Source organism: Manis pentadactyla, chromosome 10 (assembly GCF_030020395.1).
Source record: "Manis pentadactyla isolate mManPen7 chromosome 10, mManPen7.hap1, whole genome shotgun sequence".
Lineage (NCBI taxonomy): Eukaryota > Metazoa > Chordata > Mammalia > Pholidota > Manidae > Manis > Manis pentadactyla.
Genome location: NC_080028.1, coordinates 100,227,735 through 100,251,855, shown reverse-complemented (window position 1 = coordinate 100,251,855; position 24,121 = coordinate 100,227,735). Strand labels below are relative to the sequence as shown.

At 49.5% G+C, this 24,121-nt stretch overlaps 1 protein-coding gene across 1 annotated transcript; it reads right to left on the bottom strand.

Moving 5' to 3' along the window:
- Positions 1-13,020: 13,020 nt before the first annotated feature.
- LOC130679391 (speedy protein E4-like) lies at positions 13,021-17,707 on the bottom strand. The gene is made up of 6 exons (XM_057487999.1): positions 17,599-17,707; positions 16,968-17,180; positions 15,855-15,913; positions 15,312-15,397; positions 13,604-13,772; positions 13,021-13,459 (listed from the first exon to the last, which is right to left on the bottom strand). Exons 1-6 carry the CDS (start codon positions 17,705-17,707, stop codon positions 13,397-13,399), a joined length of 699 nt encoding a protein of 232 aa, XP_057343982.1. The 3' UTR covers positions 13,021-13,396.
- Positions 17,708-24,121: the final 6,414 nt, after the last annotated feature.

Sequence of the window (24,121 nt, the reverse complement as noted above, 5' to 3'; positions counted from 1 at the left end):
CAGGTCACCTTTCAGCCCTCCCCCACAGATGACGTGTCCTCTCCACTCTCCACTTGACACACGGGTGGACTCTCGCCCTCTGTCACGTTCTCCTACGGAGCATGTCTAGTGAGTGGCTAGGAAATTCAGGGTAAGCAGAAACAGTCAGCCCTACAAGAGTGACATAGGTAGGTAAGAAAGATCCCAGGTACATTGACTTGGACTCAAAAGTTAAGTTTAGAACACTTGGCAGAACAGAGCTCTTGTGCTCAATGTTCACTGACACTAGGTTCAGGATTCTGTACAGAGGGACGCATCCTCACCCCTCAGGCACCTTTGAGCCCAAGAGAACATTTTGAGGACCTGGAATCATAGAATATGGTACCCGTGCTCACGCCCACTTCAAATGGTGCCTACAATTTCAGCAAGTCTATGGCTTTCCCAGAGCCTGCCCCTCAATTCCAGGAAAGTCTATTCTCTGTATAAAACTTCTGATCGTGCATATCACCTTCACCCAGAAATGTCACCATCTTTTGTGTATGCTATGAATAAAAAGTCACATGCACAAAAAGACTTAGTGGTAAAACGTCCAATTCAGGACACAGGAGGATGTTTTGTGAAGGTGGGGGCACACAGGGGCAGAGACGCAGCCCGGAAATCAGCCACTTGAAGGCCTGCCGTAAGCCGGGCGGCTCCTCCTGAGCTCCGGGCCTCTACTTTTCACCCGGGCATCTGAATCTCGTGTTTTCTTTTTCAGTATTTACTGTGGTAAAATAACATAACATTTACCACTTGAGCCATTTTTGAGGGGATAGTTCTGTGGCACTGAGCACTTTGAAATTTTGCAGCCATCCCCTACTATCCCATCTCCATATCGACACTGCGCACCCGTTAAAGAACACCTGCCGGGTGTAGTCTCCCTTCCGGTCCCTGGCACCCACCATCGCTCCCCTCTGTCTCTGTGGCTTTGGCTCTTCTGGGTCCCTCATTTAAGTGGAGTGCTATAAAAGTGGTATGTGTGTGTGCGGCTTATTTCATTCAGCACACACTTGTAGACAGCTTTCCTAATGACAACCCTGAATTCGTTGCAGTGTGTGGCTTATTCTTGGTGCCTATCTAAGCCAAGGGCCTGCTGCCTAAGGAAGAGTTGGTGCATGTAATTTTTGCAGACGTCAAAACACTGTGATCCAAGTTGTGGTTTGTGTATTTGGCCTTGCAGTTCTGACGGTTTTCGATTCATGTTTATTGTTAGGTGTGTAAACGCTGAAGACTGTTGTATCCTCTTGGTTAATTAACCACTTTGTCGTTGTGAAATGGCCTGTTTTGTCCCTGTTAGTATTCTGACATGGACTTTCTCTGACATTTATAGAGCCTCCCCAGACTTCTTTGGGCATGCTGAATCTTATTCCGTCCTTTTACTTTTAAGTTTGCATGTTTCTATTTAAAGTGATTTTCTTGTAGACAGCATATGATTGGCTCTTACCTTTTTATCCAGTCTGACCATTTGTGCCTGTTAACTGGGGTGTTGAGACCACTTCCATCTGACACAACTATTGGTTTAACTGGGTAGCTTGTGGTCTGTTGTCTTTGCTGTCTGTCCCATCTTCTTTGTTTCCTTTTTCTTCTTTGTCTTCCTTCCTTTCAGTTCATTGCATTTCTGTGATTCCATTGTGTAACCTTTGTTGTGTTGTTGGCTATAACACTGTTATTTTAAGAGGTGCTCTAAGGTTTATACTATACACCTTTGATTTAGCATAGTTTTCCTTCAAGTGATCTATCATTTCACTGGACTGTAAGAAGCTCACAGTTCCTTCCAGTTCTCCCCTCTTGGTCTTTGCCGTGTTGTTGCACTTTAGTCTCACAGTAGTACCGATCCCACAATCCGTTGTTATTTGTAGTTAAACACTCAGTTAACCTTTCAAGAGACTTAACTAATAGGAGAAAATACATAGTTCCTGTTTCTTTTACTTTCATTCCTTTGTATAGATCCAGATTTTTATGTGCTCTCCTATTCCTTCTGCATGAAGGACTTTTCGGTGACATTTCTTGTAGTTAATGAAGAACCTTTCAGCTCTCGTAGGTCTGAAGATGTCTGCATTTTGCCTTCCCTTTTAAAGGGATCTTTGCTGTTTTTTCCTCCTGTACTTTAAGTATGTTCCTCGCTTACATTATTTCCAAGAGAAATTCGAGGTCGTCTTCATCTTTTCCTCTGTATGCCACATATTTTGTGTTCTTCTTCTTCTCCCTACTTTAAAATGTTCTCACTATCACCTGTCGTAGGTGATGTGCTTGATTTGTCTTGGCTGCGTTTCCCTCGTGTGTCTGTGCTTGGGGGTCATACAACTTGTTGGATCTGTGTGTTTAGGGTTTCCATCAACTTTGGGGAAAGTTTGACCGTGTGTCTTCAAATGGCCCCTTTGCTTCCCCCAGCCTCCCTTCAGGGATTCTCATTACCTGTATATTCCACAGCTTGACACTGTCCCACAGCTGACCGATGCCCTTCCTTTCCCTTTAATTTTTTTTTTCTCTACATGTTTCATTTGTAAGTGCTTCCACTGCTGTGTCTTCACATTCACTGATCCTTTTTTAGGCAGTGCTGTTATTCTAACCCAGTGTAATTTCCATCTTACGATGCTGTGTCTTTTCTATAAAGTTCTGTTTGAGTTTCTTTTTATATCTTCCCTGTCTGTACTCAGTTTTTTTTTTTTTTTTTTTTTTACCATAAAGAATATGATTATAAGCTGTTTCAGTGTTCTCTGCTCATTGTAACATCTGTTCGTTCTGGGCCCATTTCAGTTGATAATTTTCCTGACGGGTTGTACTTGCCTACATTTTCCCCCAGTTTCTCGACCCCTTCTCCCCACCTATGTCTGGGTGCTCCCGCGCTGCTGCATGAGTGGAAACTCTCAGGGCAGGGGCTGTAGGGCTCACCCTGTTTATTTCCTGTCTCACGGGTTACTGTCCTTCACTGCCCGTCGATCAGTGTCTTGAAGACCATTGCTGTGCATGTGTTCTCTTGTGTTTTTTTCTGGGGTTCCATCCAGGTAGGAAGGGTAAATGCAGTCTGTGTTCATCTCGGCTGAAAGCAGAAGTCCTGATACCTATGATTTGACTCACTGTTAGAAAGGAAGCCTACACCAAGGTTCTAGGGAAATTCACCAGTTTTTTTGGTCGTGTTGAATTTTTTACATTTAGATCCCTGATCCAACTGGAGTTTGTTTATTTTTTCTATTAAGGTATCATTGATATGCAGTCTTATGCTCAGGTTTCACATGAGCCACATTATGCTTACCACGTCCCCCCTGTTATCAAGTCTCCACCACATAACCCCATTGCAGGCACTGTCCCATCAGCATAGTAAGATGCTGTAGCATCAATACTTGTCTTCTCTGTGCTACACTTCCTTCCCCGTGCACCCCTATATTACGCGTGTTAATCATAATGCCCCTTAATCCCCTTCTCCGTCCCTCCCTTCCCACCCACCCTTCCCAGTCCCTTTCCCTTTAGTAACTGTTAGTCCATTCTTCAGTTCTCTGAGTCTGCTGCCGCTTTGTTCCTTCAGTTTTTGCTTTGTATTCATACTCCACAGATGAGTGAAATCATTTGGTACTTGTCTTGCTCCACCTGACTTATTTCACTAAGCATAATACCCTCCAGCTCCATCCATGTTGTCGAAAATGGCAGGATTTCTTTTCTTCTTATGGCTGAATGAATAATATTCCATTGTTTATATGTACTGCATCTTCTTTATGTATTCATCTACTGATGGACACTGGGGTTTCTTCCATTTCTTGGCTATTGTAAATAGTGCTGCGATAAAGAAAGGGGTGCATATGTGTTTTTCAAACTGGGCTGCTGCATTCTTAGGGTAAATTCCTAGGAGTGGAATTCCGGGGTCAAATGGTATTTCTACTTTGAGTTTTTTGAGGAACCTCCATACTGCTTTCCAGAATGTCTGAACCAATTTACATTCCCCCCAAGCAGGGTTAGGAGGGTTCCCCTCTCTCCACATCCTTGCCAGCATGTGTTGTTGTCTGTCTTTTGAATGCTGGCCATCCTGACTGGTGTGAGGTGATATCTCATTGTGGTTTTAATTTGCGTTTCTCTGATGATTAGCGATGTGGAGCATCTTTTCATGGGCCTGTTTGCCATCTGAATTTCTTGTTTGGAGAAGTGTCTGTTCAGACCATCTGCCCATTTTTTAATTGGATTATTTGCTTTTGTTTGTTGAGGTGCGTGAGCTCTTTCTATATTTTGGAGGTCAACCCCTTATGGGATGTGTCATTTATGAAAATATTCTCCCATACTGCAGGATGCCTTTTTGTTCTATTGATGGTGTCCTTTGCTGTACAGAAGCTTTTCAGCTTGATATAGTCCCTGTTGTTCATTTTTGCTTTTGTTTCCCTTGCCCGGGGAGATACGTTCATGAAGAGGTTGCTCATGTTTATGTCCAAGAGATTTTTGCCTATGTATTTTTCTAAGAGTTTTATGATTTCCTGACCTACATTCAGGTCTTTGATTCATTTTGAGTTTACTTTTGTGTATGGGGTTAGACAGTGATCCAGTTTCACTCTCTTACATGTTAGCTGTCCAGTTTGCCAACACCAGGTGTGGAAGAGGCCGTCCTTTCCCCATTGTATATCCATGGCTCCTTAATCATACGTTATTGATCATATATGTTTGGGTAAATGTCTGGACTCTTTATTCCATTCCACTGGTCTCTGGGTCTGTTCTTGTGCCTGTACCACATTACTATGGCTTTGTAGTACGGCTTGAAGATGGGAAGCGAGATCCCCCCTGCTTTCTTCTTCCTTCTCAGGATTGCTTGGCTGTTCGGGGTCTTTTGTGGTTCCCTATGACTTTTAGAACTATTTGTTCCAGTTTGTTGAAGAATGCTGTCGGTATTTTGATAGGGATGGTTCAGGGACCTGGTTTGTGTGTCAAGTTCTTGGGGGTTGTCTGGTCGGGTAAAGCTACAGTTATCTCAGATGTGGTCATAGACGAGGTCCAGGCTTTCCCACCCCTACCACTGTGGCAGTGAGTCGTCCAAGAGCTTTTGGGTGTTTTGGGCTCCTGGAGGGGGTTTACCCCGCACTTGGCACAAATTCTGAAGGCCTCATGCCAGTCGGTACAAAAGGGCATCAGGTGGGACCGTGATGAGACCTGTGCAGCTGTGTTCACTGCTACTGAGCAGGCAGTCAAGGCCGTTGTAGTCCTTGAGTGTAATGGATTCATGAAGGCCCTGTGAGCTAGATGTTCATGTAAACGGAGACGGTTATGGATGGGGCCTTCGGCAGTGGCTTGAGTGGACACGCCAACCTGTTGGATTCTGGTCACAATTATGGAGAGGAGCAGAGGTCTGGTGGCCGTTAATAGAGGAGCAACTGGCTTCTGTGTATCACGCCTTGCTGGCTATGGAGCCCATCACGGGAACAGCTCCGACCAAGGTAATAACCACCTATCCCATCGCAGGGTGGGTACGAGGCTGGACCCAAAGCCTGGGAGTGGCATGGCACAGACTCCTCCACTGGCCAAATGGGGGTGCATACTTGCAGCAGCATAGCATCCTCTCCAATAGCCCCTTGAGTGGAGATCTCCGATGCTTATTTGGGCAAGTGACGTATACGAGTGGAAAGCAAGAAGAACTCGCACTTGAGCCATTGGTAGGCGAGAGACCTTATCACCAGGGAAAAGCCCCTATTCCTGAAGATACTTGGTATACAGACGGCTCCACCTGTGGGCAGCCCCCGAAGTGGAGGGCTGTGGTTTTCCGTCCTAAGACTAAGACAACATGGGTGTTAGAGGAGAGAGAGGGGAAGAGCATTCAGTGGACTGAGTCACGGGCAGTATGGCTCATGTTCTCCCAGGACGATCGTGCCCTCTCCTCTAGTTGTGTGCACCGACAGCTGGGCTGTGTGCCGGGCTTGACCCTGTTGCCGCCGACATGGTGCCATGCCAACTGGATGGTTCGTCACTGGCCCCTTTGAGGGCAAGAGCTGTGGCAAGACCTATGGGCCTTAGTCAGACTCAGACAGTTACTGTCTATCGTGTGTCTGGCCATTTGCCTTTGGCATCCCCAGTGAATGATGAAGCAGACACATTATTTGTCCACATGCGTTGGCTGGGAAGGAAAGCCTGCCTCTGCTGTAGCCCAATGTTTGTGTCTGCGTTTGTTGCACACATTGCAAAAGACAATGTGGGCTACTGTAATCAAGACAATTTGGTACTGGAACAAGAACAGACCCATAGATCAATGGAAGAGACTACGGAGTCCTGATATAAACCCACCCATACATGGTCAATTAATATACGATAAAGGAGCCATGGATATACAGTGGGGAAATGAGAGCCTCTCCAACCGCTGATGTTGGCAAAAGTGGACAGCTACTTGCAAGAGAATGGTACTGGATTATTCTTTAACCCCATACACAAAGGCAAACTTGAAATGGATTAAAGACTTGAACGTAAATCATGAAACCATAAAACTCTTTGAAGACAACTTAGGCAAACATCTCCTGAATATAAGGATGAGCAAGTTCTTCCTGAACGTATCTCCTGGAGCAAGGGAAACAAAAGCAAAAATGAACTCGTGGGACTACATCAAACTAAAAAGTTTCTGTATGGCAAAGGACACCATCAACAGAACAAAAAGGCATCCTAAAGTATGGGAGAATATATTTGTAAATGACATTTCCGACAAGGGGTTAACACCCAAAATATATAAAGAACTTACACGCCTCCACACCCAAAAAGCAAATAACCCGATTAAGAAATGTGCAGAGGATGTGAAGAGAGACAGTTCTCCAAAGAAGAAATTCAGATGGCCAACAGACACATGAAAAGATGCTCCACATCACTAATCATCAGGGAAATGCAAATTAAAACCACAATGAGCTATCACCTCACACCAGTAAGGATGGCCATCATCGAAAAGTCTAAGAACAACAGATGCTGGCGAGAATGTGGAGAAAGCGGAACCCTCCTACACTGCTGGTGGGAATGTAAGCTAGTTCAACCATTGTGGAAAGCAATCTGGAGGTTCCTCAAAAAAAAAATAAAAATAGAAATACCATTTGACCCAGGAATCCCACCCCTTGGAATTTACCCAAAGAATACAACTTCTCAGATCCAAAAAGACATATGCACCCCTATGTTTATCGCAGCGCTTTTTACAATAGCCAAGATGTGGAAGCAACCTAAGTGTCCATCAGTAGATGAATGGGTAAAGAAGATGTGGTACATATACACAATGGAATGCTATTCGGCCATAAGAAAGAAACAAATCCTACCATTTGGAACAACATGGATGGAGCTGGAGGACATCATGCCCAGTGAAATAAGCCAGGCAGAGAAAGACAAATGCCAAATGATTTCCCTCATTTGTGGAGTATAACAATGAAGCAAAACTGAAGGAGCAATATAACAGCAGACTCAGAGACTCCAAGAAGGAACTAGTGGTTACCAAAGGGGAGGGGTGTGGGAGGGCGGGTGGGGAGGGAGAGAGGGAGAAGGGGATTGAGGGGTATTATGTTTAGTACACATGGTGTGGGGTATGACGGGGAGAACAGTGTAGCACAGAGAAGGCACATAGTGGATCTGTGGCATCTTACTACACTGACGGACAGGGACTACTTTGGGGTATGGGTGGGGACTTGATAATATGGGTAAATGTAGTAACCACATTGTGTTTTCATGTGAAACCTTCATAAGAGTGTATATCAATCATGCCTTAATAAAAAATGAATTAAAAAAAAAAAGAGAATGTGGGCTGTAGCCCGTCGGTGGGGCTTGCCATTGACGTTTGAAGAAGTCAGCAGAGCCCCGAAGGAGTGCCTGTGGGATTATGATGGGGATTATGTTCAATCTACAGCCGTTATAGGAAGAAGCATCATCCAACTGAATCTTCGAATACGTGAACACGTCACCTCTTTTCATTTATTCAAGTCTTCCTTAGTTTTTCTCAGTAATGTTTTTTATTTTTTTATTAAGGTATCATTGATATTCAATGTTATGAAGGATTCACATGAGCACCGTGGTGGTCACTAGATTCACCCATATTACCAAGTCCCCCCACCCCCCATCGCAGTCACTGTCCATCAGTGTAGTAAGATGCTGTGGAGTCACTGTTTGTCTTCTCTGTGCTGTACTGCCCTCCCCACTACCCCCCTACATTATGTGTGCTAATCGTAATGCCCTTTAATCTCCTCCCCCCTCTCTCCCCACACACCGTTTCTCAGTATGTTTTCCTGTTTTCACTGAAGTTTGCCAGCGGTCCCCTCCCCATCCCCTACACCTGAGGGAACGTTTCCCCCTCCCTGCTGGATGCAGCGTCCTCTCCCTAGCGACAAGGTTCCCGCCGTGGAGCGAGCGGCTCTAGGTCTGAGGAACGTGGTGTCGTAAAGCCGCGAGTGTCGTAAACCAGGTGCGGCGCGGAGAGGCGCAGGACGTGGCTGGAGCATTGGGACGGCCGCAGGAGGAGCAGACGGCCGGCCTCAGGTGTGGGCGCGGAGAGCCGGCGGTGCAGCAACGGTGAGTAGCGGAGGGGAGCGGGGAGCGGCGGAGTGAGGGGGAGCCGGGCAGCTGGGGCGGCCGAGCAGGAGCGGCCAAGTGGATCGGAGCGCTGTCTGCCCGCCGCAGCTGCCGGAGCCGCGCCGCGCCGCGTCCGCTCCGCTCTCCCTGAGCCGTCGCGTCTCTCCCCTGGTCTGTGTCCGGCTGGCCGCTCCTGCCGCCGCTGCCGCCCCCCGGGACGGTTCGCCGCCGCCGCCTCCCCGGCGCTGGGCGGGCGGCCGGGACGCGGCCGGCCAGTTTTCTGGTCTGGGCGGAGCGGGTTTTGCCCGGTCTTCAGCCCCTCGCCGGGCCGGGCCGGGCCGGGCCGGGCCGGGCCCGGCTGCGGGCTGCATGTCGGCGCGCGCGGACCGGGCTGGGCCGGCGGCGATGAGGTTGGGACCGGCCGGCGAGGCGCGCCCGCGGAATGGGGGGCGGCGGGCCGGGGGCGCGGGGCACTCAGCGGCCCCGCTCCTCGGGTCCCGGCTGGCCACGGCGAGGCGAGCCCCGGGAGTGCGGTCCACGTTCCGTGGGGGGCTGGCATGGCGGCCGGGGACTCCGGGCATCAGCGGGCACCTACTTGCCGCCGTGGGAGACCTGGAGCTGGCGGCGAGCTGGGCGGCAGGTGACTTTGCGGAGTTGTTACCCGGTCTCAGGGACGGGGAGGCACCAGAGACAGATCCCCTCGCCCGGGAGAGCTGCTTTTCCGCGCCGGGATGGCGCTCTGCGTGGACGCCTTTTTTCTCTTTGGTGTTTTTGGGGGAAGTTGTTATCCGGCCAGAGTCGCGGAGCGCTGCACCCGGGTAATGGAGCTTGGATGGCGCGCTGGGCCTTGGGTGGCAGGCGGGTGGGGGAGGAGCGAACGGACCGAGGGTCGTGCGCGTCCGCTGCCGGCGTTGCAGCTGCAGTGTTTATTGATTTGTGTGAGTTGCTTGCGTGTGTGCTTATCTCGGGGGCGATTCTGTGCTGTTCTCTACCTCTTGTTCAGTGAGCAGTGAAATGTCTGCTGCCTGCTGTTGTCTGGACAGGTCCTGTGGCGAGAGGAGGGAGACTTGTGCGCCCGGAGGCGGCGGGCACTGGCGAGGTCCCCCGCCTAGAGATCGGGTACCTGTTTGTATAGTAATGGGCGGCAACGACCCTGCCGCCGGCTGCAGCCCAGGCTGTGTTAGGAATTTCGCGTAGGTTTCTGACCAAGCGGCTCCTTTTGGCTCCTGCGTTGTATGTATGTCTGTATGTCTGTAAGTATGTAAGTATGTATGTATGTATGTATTTGTTTGTTTATTTATTTATTTGTTTGTTTAACTATCTAGTTAGTTAGTTAGTATCATTAATATTCACTTACCTGAGCAGCATAGTGGTTACTAGATTGTCCCCATTATCAAGTCCCCACCACATACCCCATTACAGTCACTGTCCTGCGTTATTTTTCAAACGAGTTTTTAGGACTAGGGCAGTAAAGGTGCCTATGTTGGTGGGATTGCTGTACCTTCCAGTAAAATGAGGAAATGTGTGTTTGAGTGCCAACTCTCTGCCGCTACCCAGGCTCCCTGGCTCCCTTTCTCCCTCCCCTCCTGGACGCGAAACTCGAGTTTCTGTAACTAACCGTTCCTGGCAGTTTTAGATTTTGTGTGGGATTTCCTGTCTAGAAGCAGATACCAATACCAAGATTTTAACTGGTTCGTGATGTTTCCTTCCAGTTGTAAACACTTACAATATATTGGACTGACCCTGAAATCACTGCTTTCATGAGTGATTTTTAGTTATTCGAGTAAACATTTGCTTTTTTAATTAATTGATTATTTATTTATTTATTTTGGTATAATTCATATACACTTACATTAGCAACACTGTGGTTACTAGATTTCCCCCTGTTATCAAGTCCCCACCACATACCCCATTACAGTCACTGTCTATCAGCATAGTAAGATGCTATAGAATCACTACTTGTCTTCTCTGTGCTATACTGCCTTGCCCGTGCCTACCCTCCCCAACCCCCTACATTATGTGTGCCAATCGTAATGCACCCTTTTCCCCTTATCCCTCCCTTCCCACCCATCCTCCCCAGTCCCTTTCCCTTTAGTCACTGTTAGTCCATTCTTGGGTTCTGTGATTCAGTTTTTTTCTTTGTTCTTATACTCGACATATGAGTGAAATCATTTGATACTTGTCTTTCTCCGCCTGGCTTATTTCCCTGAGCATAATACCCGTCTAGCTCCATCCATGTTGTTGCAAATGGTAGGATTTGTTTTCTTCTTATGGCTGACTAATATTCCATTGTGTATATGTACCACATCTTCTTTATCCATTCATCTACTGTCGGACACTTAGGTTGCTTCCATTTCTTGGCTATTGTAAGTGGTGCTGCGATAAACCTAGGGGTGCATCTGTCTTTTTCAAACTGGGCTGCTGCGTTCTGAGGTTAAATTCCTAGGAGTGGAATTCCTGGGCCAAATGGCATTTCTATGTTGAGTTTTTTGAGGAACCTCCATAATGCTTTCCACAGTGGTTGAACTAATTTACATTCCCACCAGCAGTGTAGGAGGGTTCCCCTTTCTCCACAACCTCACCAGCATGTGGTGTTGTTTGTCTTTTGGATGGTGGCCATCCTGACTGTTGTGAGGTGATATCTCATTGTGGTTTAAATTTGCATTTCTCTGATAATTAGCGATGTGGAGCATCTTTTCATGTGCCTCTTGGCCATCTGAATTTCTTCTTTGGAGATGTGTGTGTTCAGATCCTCTGCCTATTTTTTAGTCGGGTTATTTGCCTTTTGGTTGTTGAGGTGCATGAGCTCTTTATATTTCGGCTGTCAACCCCTTATGATATATGTCATTTATGAATATATCCTCCCATACTGTAGAGATGCCTTTTTCTTCCACTGATGGTGTCCTTTGCTGGACAGAAGCTTTTTATGTTGATAGAGTCCCACTTGTTCATCTTTGCTTTTGTTTCCCTTGTCCGAGGAGGCATGTTCATGAAAAAGCTGCTCATGTTTATATTCAAGAGACTTTTGCCTATGATTTACTTCTAAGAGTTTTATTGTTTCATGACTTACATTCAGGTCTTTGATCCATTTCGAGTTTACTCTTGTGTATGGAGTTGGACCGTAATCCCATGTCATTCTCTCTCTCACATGTAGCTGTCCAGTTTTGCCAACACCAGCTGTTGAAGAGGCTGTCATTTCCCCATTGTATGTCCGTCCGTCGTTCCTTGATCATATATTAATTGGCCATGTATGTGTGGGTTATATCTGCGCCCTCTATTCTGTGCCATTGATTACAGGTCTGTTCTTGTGCCAGTACCAAATTGTCTTGATTACTGTGACTGTGTAGTAGAACTTGAAGTTGGGGAGCGTAATCCCCCCTCATCCCCCGCTTCATTCTTCCTTCTCAGGATTGCTTTGGCTATTCGGGGTCTTTTGTGGTTCCATATGACCCTCAGAGCTATTTGTTCCAGTTTGTTGAAGAATACTATCGGTATTTTGATAGGGACGGTTCAGGGACCTGGTTTGTGTGTCAAGTTCTTGGGGGTTGTCTGGTCGGGTAAAACTAAAGTTACTATGGCTTTGTAGTACGGCTTGAAGTTGGGAAGCGAGATCCCCCCTGCTTTCTTCTTCCTTTCTCAGGATTGCTTTGGCTGTTCGGGGTCTTTTGTGGTTCCCTATGACTTTTAGAACTGTTTGTTCCAGTCTGTTGAAGAATGCTGTCGGTATTTAGATAGGGATGGTTCAGGGACCTGGTTTGTGTGTCAAGTTCTTGGGGGTTGTCTGGTCGGGTAAAGCTACAGTTATCCCAGATGTGGTCATAGGCAAGGTCCAGGCTTTCCCCACCCCTACCACTGTGGCATTGAGTCGTCCAAGAGCTTTTGGGTGTTTTGGGCTCCTGGAGGGGGTTTACCCCGCACTTGGCACAAATTCTGAAGGCCTCATGCCAGTCGGTACAAAAGGGCATCAGGTGGGACCGTGATGAGACCTGTGCAGCTGTGTTCACTGCTACTGAGCAGGCAGTCAAGGCCGTTGTAGTCCTTGAGTGTAATGGATTCATGAAGGCCCTGTGAGCTAGATGTTCATGTAAACGGAGACGGTTATGGATGGGGCCTTCGGCAGTGGCTTGAGTGGACACGCCAACCTGTTGGATTCTGGTCACAATTATGGAAAGGAGCAGAGGTCTGGTGGCCGTTAGTAGAGGAGCAACTGGCTTCTGTGTATCACGCCTTGCTGGCTATGGAGCCCATCACGGGAACAGCTCCGACCAAGGTAATAACCACCTATCCCATCGCGGGGTGGGTGCGAGTCTGGACCCAAAGCCAGGGAGTGGCATGGTACAGAGGCCTCCACTGGCCAACTAGGGGTGCAATCTTGCAGCAGCACAGCACCATCTCCGACAGCCCCTTGAGTGGAGATCTCCGATGCTTATTTGGGTAAGGGACATACACGCGTGGAAAGCAAGAAGAACTTGCACTTGAGCCATTGGTAGGCGAGAGTCCTTATCAGCAGGGAAAAGCCCCTATACCTGAAGATGCTTGGTATACAGACGGCTCCACCCGTGGGCAGCCCCCGAAGTGGAGGGCTGTGACTTTCCGTCCTAAGACTAAGACAACATGGGTGTTAGAGGACGGAGAGGGGAAGAGCAGTCAGTGGACTGAGTCACGGGCAGTATGGCTCCCGATCACCCAGGATGATCACGCCCTCCCCTCTAGTTGTGTGCAGGGGTCATACCTGCGTGTGTTCCTCGGCCTGTGGCTCGGGGCGGTGTCAGTGTCTGGAAGGGTGACTTCCTAAGCCGACACAACGAGGCGCTCTGTCTGCACCTGAGGATCCAGACTTCCCTTCTTCTGGGCCGGTGAGCCCAGGCCTCCGTGGTCCCGGGAGCGCTCACACAGCGAGCAGGCTGCGGTCTCGCTTCCACACCGGGAGCTCTGGGTCAAACGCTTGGATCTGGAAGGCAGGTGGCTCTGGCCTCAGGTGGCCCCTCCTTCCTCGCCCAGCCTCCAGTTCCTTCTCGCCTCAAGATCCCACGATCCCGTGTTCCCCCCACTGCAGTCCGGCCCCCCCACCCCGAGATCCCAGCTGCTCACGCACCTCCTCACACTCTTCCCGGGAGACCCAGGCCTTCCAGCCCATGGATTGGGCGAATTGGACTCGCTGTTGGTGGAACAGAAGACGCTGGGAACGGTCGTTCCCATAGAGGAGCCAAAGGATGTCCTGTTTGGGGCCCTCGTCGTCCTCCTCCATGTCGTTGGCCAGGTAGCTGGGGAGAGACATCGGGCTGCTGGTCAGGAGCAAGACGGGAAGGATCCCCAGCCGAGGTCAGCGTCCAAGGAGAGGCACAGGCTGAACTTGACAAAGGACCTACGGGAGCCCTACCAGCGTCACACAGGGCCACCCAGTCATCAAGAAGCCACTGCGGGGCAGGGACCTGAAGGGCACCTCTCACAGCTGGATGCTGAAGACAAAGGCCCTCGGGGAGGCCTGAGGGCGAGCAGTGCAGTTTCCATGCAATGTCCCCATCATCTTCCCTGTGCCCTTTAAAGCGGTTGTATGTGCGCACCCTGTGGCTCCCTGCGGAGTGAGCATGTGTGCGTATCCAGAGGGCAGGAACTGACTAGCCGGTTTCTGTAGTCCTAGCTTCCCTACCATGTGGCTCAGGCTGGAGGATGGGTGCCACGTGCCCTTCTCAAGGCTCTCCTCCCAACCCTCCTAGTCCCTGGCACGGAATGCAGTGTACAAGATTTCGTTGAATGAATGGATGGACGGATGGACGGACGCTTTTGTCTCACAGTCAAATGCCATACTGATCGCCTCATGGACTCAGTGTAGCTTAAACGTTTGCAACACAAAGTAGCGTGCTGAGGGCTTTATGAACATGTGGATATTTTGACAAGACCTGCCTGCAACGGTGTCTGGTCTGATGGTTTGGAGAAGGGGAGGGGGGAGTTAGGAAGTGAAGTAACTATTACCCGGAACGTGACATGACACTAGGATTTTAGCTGATGTGCTACTGGGGGACTGCAGTTAGGGGTCCAGGGGAGGCGTGGGAACAGTTGTGCTCCTTGCACCGACTTTAAGGATAGGTCATTTTCTTCCAATATATATATGTCTGAAAGACACCTACAAGTCAGAAGACACAATGTGAAAACAGAGGGAAGGGATTTCAGACGGAGCATTGGAAGAAAGCAGTGCAATGTCAGGACCATAAGCAAGTGTGATGCTGACTGTGGGGAGGGTTGAGTTCAGACTGAGAAGGCTGGCCTCGGCTTAGAACCCCCTTAGCCGGTGGCATTGCTGAGGAGGGGCGGGGAGCATTAGACCTGTGTTCTCCGAGGATTTGGGGCGTGTAAAGCCTCGTAGGGAGCACGGGTGGGGAATGCTTACACTCGGTCTGTGTCACATGACGAGGGCCTGCATTGTGGCGTCCGCCTGGGAAGCCAGAGGAGGACGGTCCACTTGATGTGGACTCAGGCAGGAGAGCGGCCGAGGCTTCTGAGGGAGGCGGTGCGGTCTCAAGCCTGGCCACCTGGGGACAGCGTGGTGCCCATTCTGTCCCTCCTCAGGAGGGTTTTGTGTGGTCTTTTGTTCGTTCCAGTGTTTTAACTGGTGTTAGGGTTGTCTGTCTCCACAGACAACAGTATAGAAACCGCTCTGTTATAATCCTATCCTTGGTATACCAAAGTGAACAGTACACGTGGAGTACAAAAGAGAACAGATGCAAGGTCAGAGTCCCACACCTCTCCCTCCGCCCTCCCAGAGGACTGAATGTTGACGGCCGGCCACTGACAGCAATACTCACAGAGCTATGAAGAAGTGAATTCGCTGGTACTGCCCGGAGGGGAGGCCAGCCCGGCTGAAATACGCTATGACCATGGCCAGGAGATACTGAGGAAGAGGAGAACGCCACAGGACAGCGGTCACATCCCAGAAGAGGAAGGACGGAAGGACGGAGGGGTGAGGGAGGGGGAGGCTGGGGGCAGACCCCGCCCGTGTGGGGAGAGGGACTTTAGGACGCTCCTGGATGGCAGGCTTTGCCGGTGGGACGCTGGTTGTTTAGGACAGCCGCCATCAGAAGGGTCTTTGATAAGCTGGCACAAAGGGGAGTCCCCAGGGCTGAGGCGAGAAGGGGCTTGCGGTGGCAGGCAAAGGGGCGGACCCCAGAGGAGTGGGGGTGGGGGCAGGGCTGCCCCTTCCCACGCAAGGAGCCTCCAGGCCCCGCAAAGGGCAGTGTGGACAAGGCTCCGAGTTGGGGAGAGAGGCGAGACTGGGGGTTTAGAAGGCATCCCTCCAGCCCCCCAGGGTAGATGCTGGAGAGGGAACACATCTCAGTGGACAAAGTTACCTTGTCAGATACCCTCAGATTTTTGTCCCAGGCCAGGAATATTTTCACAACAAGGTCCCCTGGGAAGAGAGGCACAGGTTAGACGGACAGCCGGAGCAGGGCCGAGCAGAGAGCAGCCGTGCGTGCTGACGGGACCTTTCGGGGTGGGGAGGCCGAGGTGCACTCGTTGGGCCAGAAAGGTGGTGCCATCCTTCTTCGGTGGCTTGGCTGGGGGTGGGGGGCAGGTGTCAGTAGGTGATGTGCACAGGTCTGATCCTACCGAAGGTGGTGCTCCGTCACCGTGCAGGGAGGCATCGTCTCCCTTGACGGTCACATCAGCGCGCCCAATGGCCTGTCAGCACCCCGCACGCTGACGGAGGCATTTAGATTTGAGAGCCCCAGGGGTGCAGTGGAAGCCGAGCTTTTGTGTGCCGAGTGCAGACTGCTTCTGCCTGTGGCCTAATCCTGCCTCATTTCTAAGTGTCCCCGGAGGAGTCCTCTGGGAACAGAGAGGTCACCAACTGACAGGGAATTCTTTTCCATTGGAAAAGTCTAGTCGCTGGAAGTTTCTCTAAAGGGGAATGGGCTCAGGGTTCCCCCTACCAAGCAGCCTTTTGAAGGCCTCGTGGTGCTCGGGCAGCACCGGGGACACCCGCCGTCGCTTCAGCCTCATCTTGAGGCCACACAGCTTGTCCAGGTCCCAGGCGTCCTGCTCGCCCGTGGCTGCCTCCTCCGACTCCTCCTGGAAAGCGGCCGACCTCTCCCGCTTCCCGGGCCGGCCGGAGCCCTCTGGCAGAGGGCTGCTGTGTGCCTGGGCTGCTGGGCAAAGAAACCAGGCGAGAGCGTCCAGCTGTTGCCTTTGGGATTCATCCCTTGGTCCCCGTGTCCCTTCCCACTCCAATCCAACTACCCCCAAAAGACAAGCTGCCCCCAGTGTCTCTGCTGTCACAGACCGTGGCCTTCTCCCCAGCCATCTCTCCATCCTTCTCCTTTACTGGCAGCCATTTCTAAGTGTCCCCGGAGGAGTCCTCTGGGAACAGAGAGGTCACCAACTGACAGGGAATTCTTTTCCATTGGAAAAGTCTAGTCGCTGGAAGTTTCTCTAAAGGGGAATGGGCTCAGGGTTCCCCCTACCAAGCAGCCTTTTGAAGGCCTCGTGGTGCTCGGGCAGCACCGGGGACACCCGCCGTCGCTTCAGCCTCATCTTGAGGCCGCACAGCATGTCCAGGTCCCAGGCGTCCTCCTCGCCCGTGGCTGCCTCCTCCGACTCCTGGAGAGCGGCCGACCTCTCCCGCTGCGTGCGCCGGCCGGAGCCCTCTGGCGGAGGGCTGCTGTGTGCCTGGGCTGCTGGGCAAAGAAACCAGGCGACAGCGTCCAGCTGTTGTCTTTGCGATTCATCCCTCGGTCCCCGTGTCCCCTCCCACTCCACTCCAACTACCCCCAAAAGACAAGCTGCCCCCAGTGTCTCTGCTGTCGCAGACCGTGGCCTTCTCCCCAGCCATCTCTCCATCCTTCTCCTTTGCTGGCAGCCATCTGCCCCCATCCACTTTGCCATTGTTCCGTCTCCCCGTTCTCAACACCCTTCCTCATTTAGATAATTCCTCCAGGTGCCCTTCCCCGTGTGTGTCCTTGTCCCCACACCTACACTCTCGTCCTCCAGTGCCTGGCCTTCTGAGTGTCTCCTTCCTTCACACAAGCCCCCCTGGGTAGGCCTTCCTGCCGTCGGCTCCCCGTCCTCAAGCCCCTCGTCCCTCCGCTGCCTCACCTGGCGGTCCTGGTCTCTGTGCGTCCAGCATCACATCCGGCTGGTGCCCGGAGGGGCCAGGCTGGGGCCTCTGGCTCACAGCCTGGGAACTCGATGGAACACTGGCCATGATTTCTGCCCAAGTCTCACCCTCTCCGGGACCAGACCCTGTCCAAAATCCTCTTGTGGATTCTCACTGAATGTGAGCCCGTTATCCCTACTCCAGGCTAAGGAGATGCTAGGAGTAGAGAAAGCTCTGAGAAGGTGCTTCTGGCTACCTTTGCTGCCAAGCACCTACCAACCAGGAGGGTTGGAACCCTTGTGAGGTCATAGGTTGCTGCAACCTAGCAACTAGTTTGAAGGAAAAGCAGGCAACTGCCAGTCCAATCCGAACAGGGGCAAACAAGGTCTCCTGCCACTGGCCCAAGTTGTGACCACCCCCCAAGATGATCCTCGAGCCGTCCAGGTCACCTTTCAGCCCTCCCCCACAGATGACGTGTCCTCTCCACTCTCCACTTGACACACGGGTGGACTCTCGCCCTCTGTCACGTTCTCCTACGGAGCATGTCTAGTGAGTGGCTAGGAAATTCAGGGTAAGCAGAAACAGTCAGCCCTACAAGAGTGACATAGGTAGGTAAGAAAGATCCCAGGTACATTGACTTGGACTCAAAAGTTAAGTTTAGAACACTTGGCAGAACAGAGCTCTTGTGCTCAATGTTCACTGACACTAGGTTCAGGATTCTGTACAGAGGGACGCATCCTCACCCCTCAGGCACCTTTGAGCCCAAGAGAACATTTTGAGGACCTGGAATCATAGAATATGGTACCCGTGCTCACGCCCACTTCAAATGGTGCCTACAATTTCAGCAAGTCTATGGCTTTCCCAGAGCCTGCCCCTCAATTCCAGGAAAGTCTATTCTCTGTATAAAACTTCTGATCGTGCATATCACCTTCACCCAGAAATGTCACCATCTTTTGTGTATGCTATGAATAAAAAGTCACATGCACAAAAAGACTTAGTGGTAAAACGTCCAATTCAGGACACAGGAGGATGTTTTGTGAAGGTGGGGGCACACAGGGGCAGAGACGCAGCCCGGAAATCAGCCACTTGAAGGCCTGCCGTAAGCCGGGCGGCTCCTCCTGAGCTCCGGGCCTCTACTTTTCACCCGGGCATCTGAATCTCGTGTTTTCTTTTTCAGTATTTACTGTGGTAAAATAACATAACATTTACCACTTGAGCCATTTTTGAGGGGATAGTTCTGTGGCACTGAGCACTTTGAAATTTTGCAGCCATCCCCTACTATCCCATCTCCATATCGACACTGCGCACCCGTTAAAGAACACCTGCCGGGTGTAGTCTCCCTTCCGGTCCCTGGCACCCACCATCGCTCCCCTCTGTCTCTGTGGCTTTGGCTCTTCTGGGTCCCTCATTTAAGTGGAGTGCTATAAAAGTGGTATGTGTGTGTGCGGCTTATTTCATTCAGCACACACTTGTAGACAGCTTTCCTAATGACAACCCTGAATTCGTTGCAGTGTGTGGCTTATTCTTGGTGCCTATCTAAGCCAAGGGCCTGCTGCCTAAGGAAGAGTTGGTGCATGTAATTTTTGCAGACGTCAAAACACTGTGATCCAAGTTGTGGTTTGTGTATTTGGCCTTGCAGTTCTGACGGTTTTCGATTCATGTTTATTGTTAGGTGTGTAAACGCTGAAGACTGTTGTATCCTCTTGGTTAATTAACCACTTTGTCGTTGTGAAATGGCCTGTTTTGTCCCTGTTAGTATTCTGACATGGACTTTCTCTGACATTTATAGAGCCTCCCCAGACTTCTTTGGGCATGCTGAATCTTATTCCGTCCTTTTACTTTTAAGTTTGCATGTTTCTATTTAAAGTGATTTTCTTGTAGACAGCATATGATTGGCTCTTACCTTTTTATCCAGTCTGACCATTTGTGCCTGTTAACTGGGGTGTTGAGACCACTTCCATCTGACACAACTATTGGTTTAACTGGGTAGCTTGTGGTCTGTTGTCTTTGCTGTCTGTCCCATCTTCTTTGTTTCCTTTTTCTTCTTTGTCTTCCTTCCTTTCAGTTCATTGCATTTCTGTGATTCCATTGTGTAACCTTTGTTGTGTTGTTGGCTATAACACTGTTATTTTAAGAGGTGCTCTAAGGTTTATACTATACACCTTTGATTTAGCATAGTTTTCCTTCAAGTGATCTATCATTTCACTGGACTGTAAGAAGCTCACAGTTCCTTCCAGTTCTCCCCTCTTGGTCTTTGCCGTGTTGTTGCACTTTAGTCTCACAGTAGTACCGATCCCACAATCCGTTGTTATTTGTAGTTAAACACTCAGTTAACCTTTCAAGAGACTTAACTAATAGGAGAAAATACATAGTTCCTGTTTCTTTTACTTTCATTCCTTTGTATAGATCCAGATTTTTATGTGCTCTCCTATTCCTTCTGCATGAAGGACTTTTCGGTGACATTTCTTGTAGTTAATGAAGAACCTTTCAGCTCTCGTAGGTCTGAAGATGTCTGCATTTTGCCTTCCCTTTTAAAGGGATCTTTGCTGTTTTTTCCTCCTGTACTTTAAGTATGTTCCTCGCTTACATTATTTCCAAGAGAAATTCGAGGTCGTCTTCATCTTTTCCTCTGTATGCCACATATTTTGTGTTCTTCTTCTTCTCCCTACTTTAAAATGTTCTCACTATCACCTGTCGTAGGTGATGTGCTTGATTTGTCTTGGCTGCGTTTCCCTCGTGTGTCTGTGCTTGGGGGTCATACAACTTGTTGGATCTGTGTGTTTAGGGTTTCCATCAACTTTGGGGAAAGTTTGACCGTGTGTCTTCAAATGGCCCCTTTGCTTCCCCCAGCCTCCCTTCAGGGATTCTCATTACCTGTATATTCCACAGCTTGACACTGTCCCACAGCTGACCGATGCCCTTCCTTTCCCTTTAATTTTTTTTTTCTCTACATGTTTCATTTGTAAGTGCTTCCACTGCTGTGTCTTCACATTCACTGATCCTTTTTTAGGCAGTGCTGTTATTCTAACCCAGTGTAATTTCCATCTTACGATGCTGTGTCTTTTCTATAAAGTTCTGTTTGAGTTTCTTTTTATATCTTCCCTGTCTGTACTCAGTTTTTTTTTTTTTTTTTTTTTTACCATAAAGAATATGATTATAAGCTGTTTCAGTGTTCTCTGCTCATTGTAACATCTGTTCGTTCTGGGCCCATTTCAGTTGATAATTTTCCTGACGGGTTGTACTTGCCTACATTTTCCCCCAGTTTCTCGACCCCTTCTCCCCACCTATGTCTGGGTGCTCCCGCGCTGCTGCATGAGTGGAAACTCTCAGGGCAGGGGCTGTAGGGCTCACCCTGTTTATTTCCTGTCTCACGGGTTACTGTCCTTCACTGCCCGTCGATCAGTGTCTTGAAGACCATTGCTGTGCATGTGTTCTCTTGTGTTTTTTTCTGGGGTTCCATCCAGGTAGGAAGGGTAAATGCAGTCTGTGTTCATCTCGGCTGAAAGCAGAAGTCCTGATACCTATGATTTGACTCACTGTTAGAAAGGAAGCCTACACCAAGGTTCTAGGGAAATTCACCAGTTTTTTTGGTCGTGTTGAATTTTTTACATTTAGATCCCTGATCCAACTGGAGTTTGTTTATTTTTTCTATTAAGGTATCATTGATATGCAGTCTTATGCTCAGGTTTCACATGAGCCACATTATGCTTACCACGTCCCCCCTGTTATCAAGTCTCCACCACATAACCCCATTGCAGGCACTGTCCCATCAGCATAGTAAGATGCTGTAGCATCAATACTTGTCTTCTCTGTGCTACACTTCCTTCCCCGTGCACCCCTATATTACGCGTGTTAATCATAATGCCCCTTAATCCCCTTCTCCGTCCCTCCCTTCCCACCCACCCTTCCCAGTCCCTTTCCCTTTAGTAACTGTTAGTCCATTCTTCAGTTCTCTGAGTCTGCTGCCGCTTTGTTCCTTCAGTTTTTGCTTTGTATTCATACTCCACAGATGAGTGAAATCATTTGGTACTTGTCTTGCTCCACCTGACTTATTTCACTAAGCATAATACCCTCCAGCTCCATCCATGTTGTCGAAAATGGCAGGATTTCTTTTCTTCTTATGGCTGAATGAATAATATTCCATTGTTTATATGTACTGCATCTTCTTTATGTATTCATCTACTGATGGACACTGGGGTTTCTTCCATTTCTTGGCTATTGTAAATAGTGCTGCGATAAAGAAAGGGGTGCATATGTGTTTTTCAAACTGGGCTGCTGCATTCTTAGGGTAAATTCCTAGGAGTGGAATTCCGCGGTCAAATGGTATTTCTACTTTGAGTTTTTTGAGGAACCTCCATACTGCTTTCCAGAATGTCTGAACCAATTTACATTCCCCCCAAGCAGGGTTAGGAGGGTTCCCCTCTCTCCACATCCTTGCCAGCATGTGTTGTTGTCTGTCTTTTGAATGCTGGCCATCCTGACTGGTGTGAGGTGATATCTCATTGTGGTTTTAATTTGCGTTTCTCTGATGATTAGCGATGTGGAGCATCTTTTCATGGGCCTGTTTGCCATCTGAATTTCTTGTTTGGAGAAGTGTCTGTTCAGACCATCTGCCCATTTTTTAATTGGATTATTTGCTTTTGTTTGTTGAGGTGCGTGAGCTCTTTCTATATTTTGGAGGTCAACCCCTTATGGGATGTGTCATTTATGAAAATATTCTCCCATACTGCAGGATGCCTTTTTGTTCTATTGATGGTGTCCTTTGCTGTACAGAAGCTTTTCAGCTTGATATAGTCCCTGTTGTTCATTTTTGCTTTTGTTTCCCTTGCCCGGGGAGATACGTTCATGAAGAGGTTGCTCATGTTTATGTCCAAGAGATTTTTGCCTATGTATTTTTCTAAGAGTTTTATGATTTCCTGACCTACATTCAGGTCTTTGATTCATTTTGAGTTTACTTTTGTGTATGGGGTTAGACAGTGATCCAGTTTCACTCTCTTACATGTTAGCTGTCCAGTTTGCCAACACCAGGTGTGGAAGAGGCCGTCCTTTCCCCATTGTATATCCATGGCTCCTTAATCATACGTTATTGATCATATATGTTTGGGTAAATGTCTGGACTCTTTATTCCATTCCACTGGTCTCTGGGTCTGTTCTTGTGCCTGTACCACATTACTATGGCTTTGTAGTACGGCTTGAAGATGGGAAGCGAGATCCCCCCTGCTTTCTTCTTCCTTCTCAGGATTGCTTGGCTGTTCGGGGTCTTTTGTGGTTCCCTATGACTTTTAGAACTATTTGTTCCAGTTTGTTGAAGAATGCTGTCGGTATTTTGATAGGGATGGTTCAGGGACCTGGTTTGTGTGTCAAGTTCTTGGGGGTTGTCTGGTCGGGTAAAGCTACAGTTATCTCAGATCTGGTCATAGACGAGGTCCAGGCTTTCCCACCCCTACCACTGTGGCAGTGAGTCGTCCAAGAGCTTTTGGGTGTTTTGGGCTCCTGGAGGGGGTTTACCCCGCACTTGGCACAAATTCTGAAGGCCTCATGCCAGTCGGTACAAAAGGGCATCAGGTGGGACCGTGATGAGACCTGTGCAGCTGTGTTCACTGCTACTGAGCAGGCAGTCAAGGCCGTTGTAGTCCTTGAGTGTAATGGATTCATGAAGGCCCTGTGAGCTAGATGTTCATGTAAACGGAGACGGTTATGGATGGGGCCTTCGGCAGTGGCTTGAGTGGACACGCCAACCTGTTGGATTCTGGTCACAATTATGGAGAGGAGCAGAGGTCTGGTGGCCGTTAATAGAGGAGCAACTGGCTTCTGTGTATCACGCCTTGCTGGCTATGGAGCCCATCACGGGAACAGCTCCGACCAAGGTAATAACCACCTATCCCATCGCAGGGTGGGTACGAGGCTGGACCCAAAGCCTGGGAGTGGCATGGCACAGACTCCTCCACTGGCCAAATGGGGGTGCATACTTGCAGCAGCATAGCATCCTCTCCAATAGCCCCTTGAGTGGAGATCTCCGATGCTTATTTGGGCAAGTGACGTATACGAGTGGAAAGCAAGAAGAACTCGCACTTGAGCCATTGGTAGGCGAGAGACCTTATCACCAGGGAAAAGCCCCTATTCCTGAAGATACTTGGTATACAGACGGCTCCACCTGTGGGCAGCCCCCGAAGTGGAGGGCTGTGGTTTTCCGTCCTAAGACTAAGACAACATGGGTGTTAGAGGAGAGAGAGGGGAAGAGCATTCAGTGGACTGAGTCACGGGCAGTATGGCTCATGTTCTCCCAGGACGATCGTGCCCTCTCCTCTAGTTGTGTGCACCGACAGCTGGGCTGTGTGCCGGGCTTGACCCTGTTGCCGCCGACATGGTGCCATGCCAACTGGATGGTTCGTCACTGGCCCCTTTGAGGGCAAGAGCTGTGGCAAGACCTATGGGCCTTAGTCAGACTCAGACAGTTACTGTCTATCGTGTGTCTGGCCATTTGCCTTTGGCATCCCCAGTGAATGATGAAGCAGACACATT